The 12,752-nt window shown below is 56.5% G+C and overlaps 2 protein-coding genes across 2 annotated transcripts; one reads left to right on the top strand and one right to left on the bottom strand.

Moving 5' to 3' along the window:
* Positions 1–582: 582 nt before the first annotated feature.
* HTRA2 (HtrA serine peptidase 2) lies at positions 583–3,832 on the bottom strand. Its single transcript, XM_026717204.2, has 8 exons — positions 3,441–3,832; positions 3,093–3,297; positions 2,798–2,992; positions 2,477–2,509; positions 2,206–2,314; positions 1,896–1,965; positions 1,513–1,608; positions 583–1,421 (listed from the first exon to the last, which is right to left on the bottom strand). Exons 1-8 carry the CDS (start codon positions 3,791–3,793, stop codon positions 1,256–1,258), a joined length of 1,227 nt encoding a protein of 408 aa, XP_026572989.2. The 5' UTR covers positions 3,794–3,832; the 3' UTR covers positions 583–1,255.
* A 62-nt stretch (positions 3,833–3,894) lies between these two features.
* Positions 3,895–7,216, top strand: AUP1 (AUP1 lipid droplet regulating VLDL assembly factor). The gene is given in 12 exon segments (XM_087935753.1): positions 3,895–3,984; positions 3,987–4,033; positions 4,137–4,280; positions 4,397–4,541; positions 4,628–4,815; positions 4,910–5,140; positions 5,287–5,353; positions 5,440–5,548; positions 5,768–5,908; positions 6,476–6,621; positions 6,716–6,804; positions 6,926–7,216. Coding segments are annotated over 12 exon segments (1,371 nt in total). The 5' UTR covers positions 3,895–3,969; the 3' UTR covers positions 6,975–7,216.
* The last annotated feature ends 5,536 nt before the right edge of the window (positions 7,217–12,752 follow it).

The raw sequence follows: 12,752 nt of genomic DNA, 5'->3' as shown, positions 1-12,752 counted from the left end.
TGGGGCAGAGCCCTGTGGAACAGGCGCTTCCCAGCTGCCGTGGGGGCTCTCTGCAGGGTGATTATGGGGGAGAACAGCAGCGCTGTCTCGCAAACTGTCTCACACCCCCAGGCACCCCACTTCCGCTGAATTACTGAAAGATCCACAGCAGAGGCCTCCAAACTTGGCAACTTTTTAAGACTTGTGGACTTCAACTCCCAGAATTCCTTAGCTGGTTGAGGAATTCTGAGAGTTGGAGTTCACAAGTCTTAAAAGTTGCCAGATTTGGGGACCCCGATCCCCAGGAACCTAAGGTGAGAGTTAGCACCGCAGGAAGCCTGCCACTCCTTCCCTCTTCCTGGCTTAGCCAAGGCAGAAATGCTCCAGTGCAGGATTTGGAAGGCAAGCCTTAACCAGGAGGAGAGGCACGGGACTTCCCCGCTCCCAAGGCCCAAGATCCATCCACTCTAGCTTCCCACAGCTCAGAGGACTCCTCACGCCAGAAGGGCACAGCAGCTCCTTCCCCCTAACAGCACCCAGCCGAAGGGAGACGCAGTCCGAGGCCTTATCAGGAACAGTGTCAGACGGAAGACAGAAAAGCCACCATCTTGAAAAATATAATTTGACTTTTCAGCCACGCACTCCCAATCCTTACAATCAGGCTTCCCCAAAGTTCACAGCTGCCACAACTGCTGGACTCCAGTTCCCAACATCCGCAGCCTGGAGGCGGTCTCTGCGGATGGGAGAGGCTGGCGCTAAGTACGACGTCTGTTTCATCCCAGAGTTGCTGCTGCCGCTGCTGCTCTCCGTTGAGAATCCCCAGCTTCTCTTTCTTTCAGAGCGCACAGAAAACGGGTCGGGGGGTTCCCTCGCAAGCAGGGCGAAAATCACCTCCTCAAGGATGTGTCTCACAGGGTTCCAGATTACAGGGCTTAAGAGCACCTCATGGGGAGTGCCCCCCCCTCCAAGGGACAGGCTGGCAGTCCAGGGAAAGATCCCGCTTGCCAGGAACGGCGTAAGTGCCTTCAAGGTCCCTTTTCAGTCTAAAGGCCATTCTAAAAGCAGGTTCTCCACTAAAGGCTCCTGGAGACAGCGGCCCCTGCCCCTTCTCCAGAGGAACAAAAGGCTCTGTGCCACACACACCAGCCGGGTCCCAGCCATTTTCCTGCCAAGGCCACGGGATCAGCGGCCCAGCCTGCTCTTGACTCAACGGAAAGAGCCTTTGGGATCTGAGGAAAGGAGGTGGGGGAGTGGGCTGTGTCCTCCTTTGAGCCCCCTACTCTGTGACTTCTGGGGTGATGGTCAGCAGGAGCACCTCATAGCCGCGGTGGACCTGCAGGGTCAGGCGGCTCTGGGTCCTCACAGCTTCATAGATATCTTCTGCCCGTCGGGTTGCCTTCCCACTGATCTCGGTGACCACGTCCCCTGCTTTTAAGCCCGCCCTGTGAGGAGGGAAGAGAAGAGGAGGTGGTAACCTGCCTGGTAGGAGGAGACCCCTCCCCCCCCAAGACCCCTCCCCAGCCTGGCACTCACTGATGAGCGGGGGAGCCCACGATGACCTTGTGGATAAGGACCCCATAGGAGACATCAGGGAAGGATGGGCTCCTCATCTTCAGCTCTGACAGGATGCTGGGAAGGGAACGGAGGGAGAGGTGGCAGGCACGGTCCTCCCTTGGGCCAACCTTCCTGGCAGCACCAGGCCCTCTTCCCCAAGAGCCAGGCCTGGCCTCCCCAGTGAAGGAGCAGGACCATCCCGCATCCCCACCGACCCGGAATGAAGAGCCCAGACAGGCCTGCGCTGCAGCTATTCCAGCCAAAGACGAGGAGAGGAGCCGGCTCTGCCAGCTGGAAGCGAGTTGGGGCAAAAGGCCCTCCACAAAACCCAAAATTGGCCGAAGTCATGCCAGACGTCCTACCTGGGAGTCAAGGTCAGCATCATCACCCCGATGTAGCGACGCCTGCCCTCAGAGTGGCCAAACCAGGACTCTGCAACGGGAAAGGCAACTCTCTGTACGGGCCCCCTCCTCACCCAACCCCAAGCCAACCCCAAGCACTGCTTCTAGGCCAGGAGATCCAGGAACGGGGCGGGGGTCCCTCTGCGGCAGCACTCAGGATGCCTGCAAGAAGGGAGGGAAGCTAGGCCCGAGTGCTGCAACCACACACACACACACACACACCACCTTGAGAGGCACCCGGGAGCCCGCCTGCCTTGCAGCTCCCCCTCACCCTTGTGTTTCTGCTCCTGCTCCAGGAAGACCCGCAGGCGGTCGGAGGGAATGGCAAAAGAGATCCCCGGCGTGACCTTCATGGTGTTCACACCAATCACTTCCCCGTCCTGAGAGATGAGAAGGGTCTGACAGAAGGGAGCTGGCAGGAGAGGAGCCGACTCACGCAACAACCCCGGTCATCCCACCCAGGCCCAGTAAAGGAACCATAGTTCTTCCAGGAGTGCCAAAATGGAGAGGGGGGTGGGGTTGTCAGCAGGTCTTGAACTTACCAAGTTGACCAGGGGGCCCCCGGAGTTCCCAAACTGCAAAAGATAAAAGACCCCCGTCAGCCAAAGCAGCAGCTGCAGCACCTTCTCAACGTTTTAGGCCAGAGGTCTCCAAACTTGGCAACTTTTAAGACTTGTGGACTTCAACTCCCAGAATTCTCCAGCCAGCTGGCTGGAGAATTCTGGGAGTTGAAGTCCACAAGTCTTAAAAGTTGCCAAGTTTGGGGAGCCCTGCTGTAGGCCTCCCATCTCACCTTCAGGCATCCGAGCAGCCCACCAAACACACACACACACACAACTTATCCCCTTCCCCAGGAAGCTTACGTCGATGGCAGCGTCCGTCTGGATGTACTCCATGTCGGAGGCGGCCAAGCCCAGCTCCCGGCCTCCACGCTGGGCCGAGCTGACGATGCCCGAAGTGATGGTGTTCTGCAGGGCGAAGGGGCTGCCCATGGCCACCACGAATTCCCCCTGCCGCACCTCGGAGGAGCGGCCCAGGCGCAGCGTCGGCAGCGGGTGCTACGCGGGGAGGAGGAGGAGCGGCTTCAGCGCCTGGATATCCCCGTCCACCTTCCCTCCCTCCCGCCCCGTCCCCCCGAGGGAGGCAGGGTGGGGCCACCTTGGGGCTGATCTTGAGGGTGGCGATGTCGGCCACCTGGTCCACCTGCCGCACCACCGCGTCGTACAGCTCCCCGCTGGCCAGCCGCACCCGCACCCGCCGCCGGTTGGCCACCACGTGCGCGTTGGTCACCACCAGCCCGTCCGCCGACACCACGAAGCCCGACCCGTTGGAGATGGGCACCTCCCGGCCCGAGAAGGGGTGCCTGCGGGGAGTGGACGGTGAAGGCGGGGGGGACAAAAGGGTGATGAGTCCACGTTGCCCCCCACCCCCCCGTCCGACCCGTGTCCTCCCACCCCCCGCGCTTGACCGCCCCTCCTCCAGGCGCCCCCCTTCCCCCAAGCCCACCTGCCCAGGATCTCGATGTAGACCAGCGCCGGCGCCGTCTGCTCCACCACGTCCGCGATGAAGTTGTAGGTGCTGCGCGGGGAGCCCGGCGGGGATGCCGGCACGGCGGCGCTCAGGACCGGCAGCAGCGGGCGCTCCTGGCCGCCCGCTCCGCTCAGCAGCAGCCCCAGCGCCACCCCCGCCGCCGCCCCGCCCGCCGCCGCCGCCGCCGCCCACCGCAGGGACGGGAAAGCTGAGCGCCGCTGTCCGCGAGAGCCGCCTTCGGGGGCCGCCGCGGCCGCCGCGAGAGCCGCCCCGCGGCGCCCGGGGATCCCTCGCAGGGCCGTCGCTATCGCCGTCAGCCTCGCCGCCATCGCTCGCCGCGGGGCAGGCCGGGAGTTGTAGTTACGGGCCCCCCGCCCCCTTCTAGCGGCACCGGAAGAGGCGGGGCCGTGCGGCGGCGCTTCTTCCGCCTGCCCTCCAGGCGCCTAAGATGGCCGCCGCGCCTGCGGCTCGCCCGTGAAGGCCGGCCAGGCGCCCCCGGGGAGGCATGGAGCCGCCTCCCGTCCCGCCGCCGCCGCCGCCAGCCCCGAGCGCCTCTTCGACTCCCACCGGTGAGGCCTGAGCGAGGCTCCGCGGGGAGGAGGGAGGGAGGGTGGGGAAGGTCTGCCGGCCGCCGGGGCTCTCCTGCCATTCTCCGCGCGCCTCTTTCCGCAGGCTGCCGAGCGACGGGCCGCTGCCGGTGCTGCTGGCGCTGCTGCTCTATGCGCCGGTGGGGCTGTGCCTGCTGCTGGTGCGGCTCTTCGTGGGGCTGCACGTCTTCCTGGTCAGCTGTGCGCTCCCGGACGGCGCCCCGCGCAGGTGAGCGGGGACCCGGGGGTCTTGTCGGGCGGGGGAGAGAGCGCGGGTGGCCGCGGGGTGGTGGTGGGGGGGGGGACCCGCGCCGCTCCTGGGCTCTCGACTGCTCCGTCCCGCAGGTTCCTGGTGCGCGCCATGTGCTCCGTGCTGGGCCTCTTCGTGTGGCAGAGCCGGCCGCGCCGCGTCCGCGCCCGCGTCCTGGTGGCCAACCACGTCACGCCCTTCGACCACAACGTCCTGGGCCTGCTGGCCTCCTGCAGCGCGGTGAGCGGGGTCCCGGGCTGGGCTGGGGAAGAGGGGGGGGCTGTCCCCGCAGCCTTGACCGCCCCGCGCCCGTCTCCTCCCCGCAGCCCGTGCTGAACGGCGCCGCCGGCTTCCTCTGCTGGTCCCGCGGCTTCCTGGAGGTGGCCGGCGCCGAGAGCCGCGCGGAGCTGCTGGAGTCGCTGAAGGGCTACTGCTTGCAGGGCGGCAATCCGCCGCTGCTGCTCTTCCCCGAGGAGGAGACCACCAACGGCCGGGTGGGCCTGCTGCGTTTCAGGTTGGCCCGGAGGGGGCTGGGGGGGAGCCGGGGGCTGCACCGCTTGGCGCTCCCTAACCGACCCTCGGCCCTTTTTTAAATTATTATTTTGCAGCTCCTGGCCCTTCTCCATCGTGGACGCGGTGCAGCCATTGGCTCTGCAGGTCTGGAGGCCCTTCGTGGCTGTGGTGAGTCTGGGGCCCGGAAGAGGCCTGGGGCCACCTGGCTGTGGCTCTTGTGACAGCCCCGGTTGTTTTTCCCTTCCCTCCCAGAGCGTGGCTGGTGCTTCCTGGTTCACTGAGCTGCTCTGGACTTTCTTCGTTCCTTTCACCGTTTATCAAGTAAGGTACTAAAGCTCTCTAATTTTTGTGGGGTGTGGGGGCTACCGGATACACTTTTGGATCCAGGCTCGGGAGTCCATTAGCCTGAAGGACAGCAAGGAATTGGCGGTCTGGGGCTGAGATCCTGAGGGCTTCTCGCTTTCTCCTCAAGGTGGCTTCCCTCTGTGTACAGAGAAGCCGAGGAGACCCAGGAAGAGTTTGCCCTGCGAGTTCAAGAGGTAGGAAAGAGGCAGCCGGGGAGGGGATTAGGGGGGAACTGCTCCGAAGATCAGGACGTCTCAGCTTGTCTCTCTGCTCTTTGTAGCTTCTAGCTCTGGAGTTAGGCGTGGTGTCTACGTGCCTCACAGCCGCTGACAAAGCAGAGCACCTGAAGCGTCTCCGCCACCACCCTCCAGCTTCCCGTCCTCCCCCACGTGAGTCTCTGCATCTTACCCTTTGGAGCGTGTGTGTTGGACAGCGGTTGGAAGTTCTCGCCAAATCTTTAATCCCACTTGGTTGGGAGGCAGCTGGGCAGGATCCGCCAAGGAGGGGGTACCAGGTTCAGCATGACTGGGAGAAAAAGGCTATGCTGCAGAGGCAGGGGGAGGGGGGGGGCCTGCAGGAAACAGCCTCACTCCTTCCTCTCTTTGCAGCTTCAAGCCAACCCTCCGGGAGTCGGCCCCAAATCTCGCGCAGCATGCCCTCCACGGAGAACGTACACTTGATAGGCCTGGCCCAGCGTGTCCGAGAAGTTCTACCCCAGGTGCCCATGTCAGCTATCCGCAAAGACCTAGGTGAGGAGGGAGAAGCAGCCACAGCAGGAGGACCCAGATGGGGGGCTGTGCCCTTTAACCAAGACAGTCCCTGCGGCCTAAGGGGGAGGGAAAGGTTGCAGCTTGGGAACCTGGGAATGGCAGGCAGCCTTTTGCAGCACAGAGGGGACCTTTGGCAGATTTCCTGGCACTTGGTCAAGCCCCGAGCAGGGTTTCCTGGGATGAGCGGGCATCCATCGTGGGGCAATGCTTATAGGAAGAACAAACGGCAAGCACATTTCCCAGGTGCCTTTGGGAGTTAAAGCTTTCCCAGTGATCAACAGCATCGGGGTTTTTTTTTCCTGCCCTTTTTTCATGTTGAGTGTTTCAGAAACGTGGACGATCAATTCCTCTGTGCGTCGTTGTCGTTTGAGTTCTTTAAGCATGCATGCCTCGTCCTTAAAAGGCGTAAAGCACATGTAAAGCATCAGTGCAGCCGAGGCCTATGGGAAGGGAGCCTCAGCCACGAGGGATTGTGTGGTTGTGGGAAAGGACCTTGAGTTGGTGCTTGCCTTCACTAAAGAGCTCCTCGTTTCTCTCTCCTCTCAGCTCAGACTAACTGCGTGGACACCACAATTGCCAATCTTTTGGAGGGGCGGGTTCCCTTCGTACCAGAGGCAGAGACCGAAGGCTTTGTGGCTGCAGCTCCCTCCTTCTACGGTGCTCAGGATCCTACCACCTCCCGAATAGCCCCGGTACTTGCATTCAGGTCCAGAAGGCTGTGCGAGTGTCTTGTCCGGAAGAAGCGTGTTTGGGCAGGTTCCTAAAAAGGGTCTCTGTTTTCCTTAGGCATCGGGGAAGCTCTTTGCCAGATCTGCGGAAGCCAGACAACTCTCTCTCCAGGAACGGAAGCAAGCGCTCTGGGACTACGCCAGAAGGTGGTGGGCCCCCTCCCTCTTTTTCTGTGGGCAGAGGGTTGCACCCGGAAGGGGAAGCGCCCTGGGGAGAGCGGCGTCAGAAAGCGGGCCCTCGTACTGAAGTTGTTCTCTCTCTTCGCAGGAGATACACAGAGAAATATGGAATAGCCCACGCGGAGGGCAGCTGCTGACCAGCTCCTTAGCCTGAACTTGTGGCTCGGTAGACAATGATCTTTGCAGGGAATCACTGCTGTCCTGGGGCGACCAAGGCGGTGGCTCTTGAGAAGTATTGTGTGTGCCATCCATGGGCTGCCTCTGCAGGTGGGGAGGCTGCAGCCAAGCACAGGCGGCCCAGCGTTCCCGCTGTTCCCAGAGTCTCTGCCCAGCTTGGGGGAGGGGTCTTTATGAAAATAAACACGACTCTTAATGCTCATCCACTTGGGTCAGGTGCTGCTTGTTTTGGTATGAGAGAGAGAGAAACCCCTGGAAAAGTCACGTTCTCTTTGGAAGTTTCCGGCTGCTGCAGGTAACTCCCAGCTTGACCACCTGGACTTCTCGTACTGTTCTGTCAGAGGGAAGATTCCAGTGCAAGTGGTTGATTTTTACATCAGTGGTAGGGAGGGCGGTGGGGAACTGATGGTATGAAGGCCCTTCCGTGTTCCCTGCTCTTCCTGGGCTGCTTCACCGAAGGGCCTCCTGAGAAGCGTCTGAGCATCTTCCAAGTGTCCAGACCAACTCTTTTGAATTTTTAGGAGCCAGGAAATTGGCTCGGATGTTCTGAGAGATGCTTCTGGAAGATACTTTATTGTTGCCAACCCCAAAAAAGGGGTTTTTTGTACTGATTGTTGAATTTTGTTACCCGTCTTCCGATGGTTATACTTTCCACGAAATGAGCACTTACTACACTGTTTAATGGTTTTATCTAGGCTGCATCGTTTACTGGAGTTTGCCATGGTTGGCCAGTTTGTGGCTCAGCGTTGTGTGAACCCACGCACAAAGCTGGAGTAGTTGTGGTTGCTCTGCAGACGGGTTGCCTGGCCATATCTATGCTCAGAGGGGTCGCTACCTTGGCTTGCCAGCAGCCCCGTGGGCTGGAGCTACTGGCTGTGGTAGTTAAGTCTGATTTCTCAGCAGTTGGTAACCAGTTCCTAACTTATCGGCTGTGTTTGCATGGCAACCTTATCTAGAGATCCCTTGACTCAGATTTCGAGGGTTGTGGGGCACCTTGGAACCCCTCTTAGTGGCCCCAACTGGGGTCACGTTACAAACTAGGTTGACTGGTTAGCAGCTCAACATCTAGTGCAGACCCAAGCAGCGTTCTGGGTACAAAGCCATTTCTGGAAGGATCCTTTTTAGCTTCCCCCTTAAGCTGTGCTCAGGTGAGGATGGTGATAAATGCAAAACTAAGAGGAGACTGGAGAAATTTTTGCATTTTAAAAGCTAAGGGAGCTTGTGATCCATTGTCCAGGGAATTCTGAGGACCGTTTGGCAATCCCCTCTGCGTGTTTTCACAGAAATGGGAGATTCCCTTCCCATCAGAAACAGGGGAGAGAAAGAGGGAGGACTTTCCCACTCACCGTGGGGCATTCTGAGGCTTTTGAGATGGAAGTAGTAAATTGCTGCTTCTGGTTGATGTCCTTGAGTTGTGTGTCTGTCCGTCCCCACCCGGTTCTGCTTGCCTTTTGTGTCATTTCTGCCATTAACTTTCTGATGAACGATGAATAAATGCCAAGCAATGGTTTTTGCTAGCTGAACTGAGTAGCGTGTATGCTTCTTCTGAGCTAGATTCGAGGACTGAGTAGGATGCAAACTAATCTGGAAACAAAAATTCAGCACTCTCCAATAACTTGGATTCCAGCCTGGATCTCTCTTACACCCCGCTTGGGTTTCACGACTGTGAAACAATCACTAACACCCCACCTTCCCCAGGTCACCTCACTTAAATGTTTCCCCCTTCCTCATTGTGTCCCAAAGATACAGCCAGCCAGCTTTTCTAGCAATGAAAAATATAATTGCAAATTGCAAATAAAGTAGTGCCACTTTATAGCTGTGACTAAAGAAAAATATTTCTTCTCGCCATCTCTCCTTAGGAAAAAAGAACACCTCTCAAAAGTAAAATAAATTCATTAGAATTAGAATTCTTTTATTAGCCAAGCGTGATTGGACACACAAGGAATTTGTCTTGGTGCAAATACTCTCAGTATACATAAAAGAAAAGATAACATTCGTCAAGAGCCAAGATTTATTAAAAATTTTATTAAGCAAAATAAAAGCGTTTTTAAAAGATTAAAATGCAAATGTTTTGCAACTAAAAAGGAAGCACAGATCTATCCAGGTGATGGGAGAACAGCAGTAGGAACACTCTTTCAATGGCTCTTCCCTGAATGCTCTGGAGTGGGTCTTTTATGCTTCACAGAAAAACAGAGGGGTTCGGGTTGTACAGGCTGCATTCCGCTTTCGTATCTCTGCTCCCAGGTTGGCCCAATCCATATACATAAAAGCGAAACAACCACTCACGCATCATCACAAAATCTCCAGAACTGTAAAGTCCACAAACTTGACATTTGGCATGTATGTTTCTCTTGGCTTCGAGATGCTCGCTAAGAAAGGATTTTTTGAAATGACCACCAGAGCATTAGTATTTCCTATATATTGTTATTAACACGCTCTGATGCTAAGGAATTCTACTCCCCCTCCCCACCTGAAAAGAAATCTGTTCCAAATGCAAAACACAAGCAGGGGAGAACAATTTCAGGTTCAGAGCACCAAGCAGCTTTAGTCCAGAACAGTTAAGCTAAGCCACACCCAGTCTCCTTGCTGTCTCCTTGCTCACACAGTAAATACTGTTTCAGTTTCCAAACCGCCCTCAACTCACACACTGACAGGATGCTAGCCAGATAAATACCTATGGATGCTGGTAGGCAGAGGCAGAATTCTGCCTCCCCCCACCCTTATTTTCCTAAGCCCGACCACATAGGTATCCCGCTAAGTATTTAAAATAAAGGAAATTTGTCTCCCCAATTCCCTCTTGGATATTTTCTCTTCTTACGTCTGACATTTTAAAGACCTTCCAAGTTGCCCCTGAGGGTCAGAATCCCTGATGTTCAGGATGTTGCCATTTTCCCAGTGAGTAACCTCTGAGCCAGTAGCCCAGGAAACGGAGCACGTGCCTGAGGTATGGACAGCCCCTCCAGAGCAGTGGACATCAAGAGTCCTTCGCCCCAGGAACAAAACGCTTCGCCCCAGCCGCTTTTTGCAGGAAAGGAAATTTCGCCCTGGCTGGAGGCCTTGTCTGGGCGAAGATGGCGCAGGCGTTACCCAGCTGTCCTTCCCAAAACTGAATCAGTCACAGCATTTTAGCTGCGGTCTGGCCAACACAACAGGAAAAGGGGGCCGGTCTTGATCTCAGCATCTGGTGAGCTACACGGCAAACATCTGGCCTTTGGGCTCCCGTGTTGCAGTTGAAACAGGCTGTTTTCACCCACCCATCTCCTGCTACCGCTTGCCCGGTGCTTCCCACCAGCCCCTGCCTTGAATGGCTTGTACTCAGATGTTTACCTTTGTCCCTTTTAACCGTCTTCTTGGTGGCTTCGGCCCACTGCTGAGTCGTGATACTTCCCCTTTCCTCTCCCATCTGAGCAGTGGTGGGATTCAAAAAAAAATAATTACTACCGGTTCTGTGGGTGTGGCTTGATGGGGTGGGGTGGCTTGGTGGGCGTGGCAGGGGAAGGATATACCGCAAAATCCCCCTTCTCTCCCCACTCCACTAACCTGCTTTCCAGCTCCCTTCTCCTGTGGAGGGCAACCAAAGGAGACCCAGCCGATCCTCTGGGACTCAATGGGAGGCAGGGATGGGGTTGGCGGGGCCAGTCAGAAGTGGGATTTGCTGGTTCTCCAAAATACTCAAAATTTCCACTTCCGGTTCTCCATAAATGGCCTGAATCTGCTGAATGCCACCTCTGAAAGGAACGCTCCCTTTCTCATGGCCTGGATGAAAGCCACTGAAATCTCCCATGCAGACAAAATGGGAGGATTTGAGGTGCCGGAATGCAAGGGGTGTGTGTGTCTGTGTGTCTGTGTGTGTGTGTACTTGCAGGGGGACAGGCTCCTTGGCTGGTTGCCCTGTTGGCTCCGCCTTCCAATGAGGCTACCAGGACATCCACAGGTGCCTCAGTTATCCCAATGGGTTCAGTGCCCCTCCAGGGCTAATGGTCAACAGTTCCCCACTACTGACCCTGCTGAATACCCCCTCTGCATCTGAGTCACCCATGGAGTCGGTAGGTGGGCGTGGCTTGGTGGGCGTGGCAAGACCTCAGAACGGCTTGAGCAACTCAGGGTCCCACATTTCCCCATGGCAACCTCCCCCCCCTCCCCCACTTGCTCTGGAACCATGGCTGGATGTCCACCGGGTGCAACTGTTCAACTGGCTCTACCTGGAGAGAGTATTGCCCAGCCGAATTGTGTCCTTCACTGAGGGAAAGGACACCGGGTGTCACCAGACCTCGGGGTTCTTTCTGTTTTCAAGTGGCCAAGGGCCCCTCATCACTCCAGGCGGGAAGTTTAAGTGACAAGCATCGAACGGATGGAACTTGCTTAGGCAGAGCCAGGGCTGGGCTGCTGGGGGTTCGCAGGGGTTCAGGAGAGCCCCTACCTAAGATTCTGTGTAGTTCAGAGGACCCCCCAAATCCCACTCCTGGCTGGCCCCACCCACCCCTCCCCTTCCCTCCCAGAAGTCCCCACGCGGCCGGTTTTGGATGCAGGGCATGTGGAGAGGCTTGGGGAGGGATTAAAACGGGCCTCCCGGAAGTTCAGGAAGGCGGAAATGGACCTGTTTCCGGCTTCCAGAGAGCCTCCGGAGCCCAGGGAGGCCGTTTTCACTCTCTTGGAGGCTCGAGGAAAGCCTCCAGGGCCGGGAGAGGGCAAAAATGCCCCTCCCTCAACTGCTATGGTGCAGGAGGCTAACTAGGCCAGGGGTCTCCAACCTTGGCAACTTTAAGACTTGTGGACTTCAACTCCCAGAATTCCTGAGCTAACATGACTGGAGGAAGAATTCTGGGAGTGGAAGTCAAGTCCACAAGTCTTAAAGCTGTCGAGCGTGACGATCCCTGCCTTACAATGACCACAGAAAAGGCTCTCATCTTCCCTCCTGTGAGACCAGCCGGCCAACTGAAAGTGGGCCCAGAGAGTGTTCTGGGTCCAGAAGGTCAGAACTGACTCCAGCATGGGAAGGGCAGGGAAGGGCTCTTCCCACAAAGCCCAGCCTGGTTCTCCTGAGGCACTTGCATCCGGGTCCCTCTTAAGAAGGGGATGAGCTTCAGATGCTGTCTCTAGGAAGCGAAGGCTGTGATCCAAAGGATCTTTTTTGGGGGGGAGGGGGAGGTTACCCATCAGCAGCTGCAAACCACAAAAGTAAGTTTAGAGCAGAGGTCCCCAAACTTGGCAACTTTAAGACTTGTGGACTTTAATTCTGGCTGGAGAATTATGGGAGTTGAAATCCATAAGTCTTTTTTGTTTGAATTTTTTTATTTTATTTTAACAACATAAACACAAACATAAACCCAAAACCATCTTTCCTTGTACAGTGTGTCAGTTGGTACATATCTCTTGTGCACAATATTAACAGTCTTTCCCTCCTAACCTTAAATTAACATTCATATTATATAGGTCAACTATCAATGTCATATTGTTATCAAACCAATATTAGACTTTAGTTATAAATTCATAGCATTCTTTTTGAGCAAGTCTCTGTTTTTACAATGCCTAGTTCATGACGCCATTCATTCCATCATCATCCAATATAACATATTATTACAATGTATCGTTTTCACTCTTATATCAATATTATAGGGTATTTGGTTTGAAATCCCTAAGTCTTCAAGTGGCCCAGTTTGTGAACCTCTGGTTTAGAGCAACTACATTGGTCTCCCTTTGACGCGTGTCCTCAGCGCTTGGAGAGTGAATGTGTGGGC

Source organism: Pseudonaja textilis, chromosome 6 (genome assembly GCF_049901715.1).
Source record: "Pseudonaja textilis isolate UNSWEBS1 chromosome 6, rPseTex1.2, whole genome shotgun sequence".
Lineage (NCBI taxonomy): Eukaryota > Metazoa > Chordata > Lepidosauria > Squamata > Elapidae > Pseudonaja > Pseudonaja textilis.
This window is presented reverse-complemented; position numbering and strand designations above follow the sequence as displayed.

Bases quoted from the DNA above. Each gene is read 5' to 3' on its own strand.
- HTRA2 (XM_026717204.2), bottom strand. From the start codon at position 3,793: ATGGCGGCGAGGCTGACGGCGATAGCGACGGCCCTGCGAGGGATCCCC. The intron at 2,510-2,797 runs GTAAGCTTCCTG...TATCTTTTGCAG, and splicing joins AGACGGACGCTGCCATCGAC to TTTGGGAACTCCGGGGGCCC. The intron at 2,315-2,476 runs GTAAGTTCAAGA...CTCATCTCTCAG, and splicing joins GGGGCCCCCTGGTCAACTTG to GACGGGGAAGTGATTGGTGT.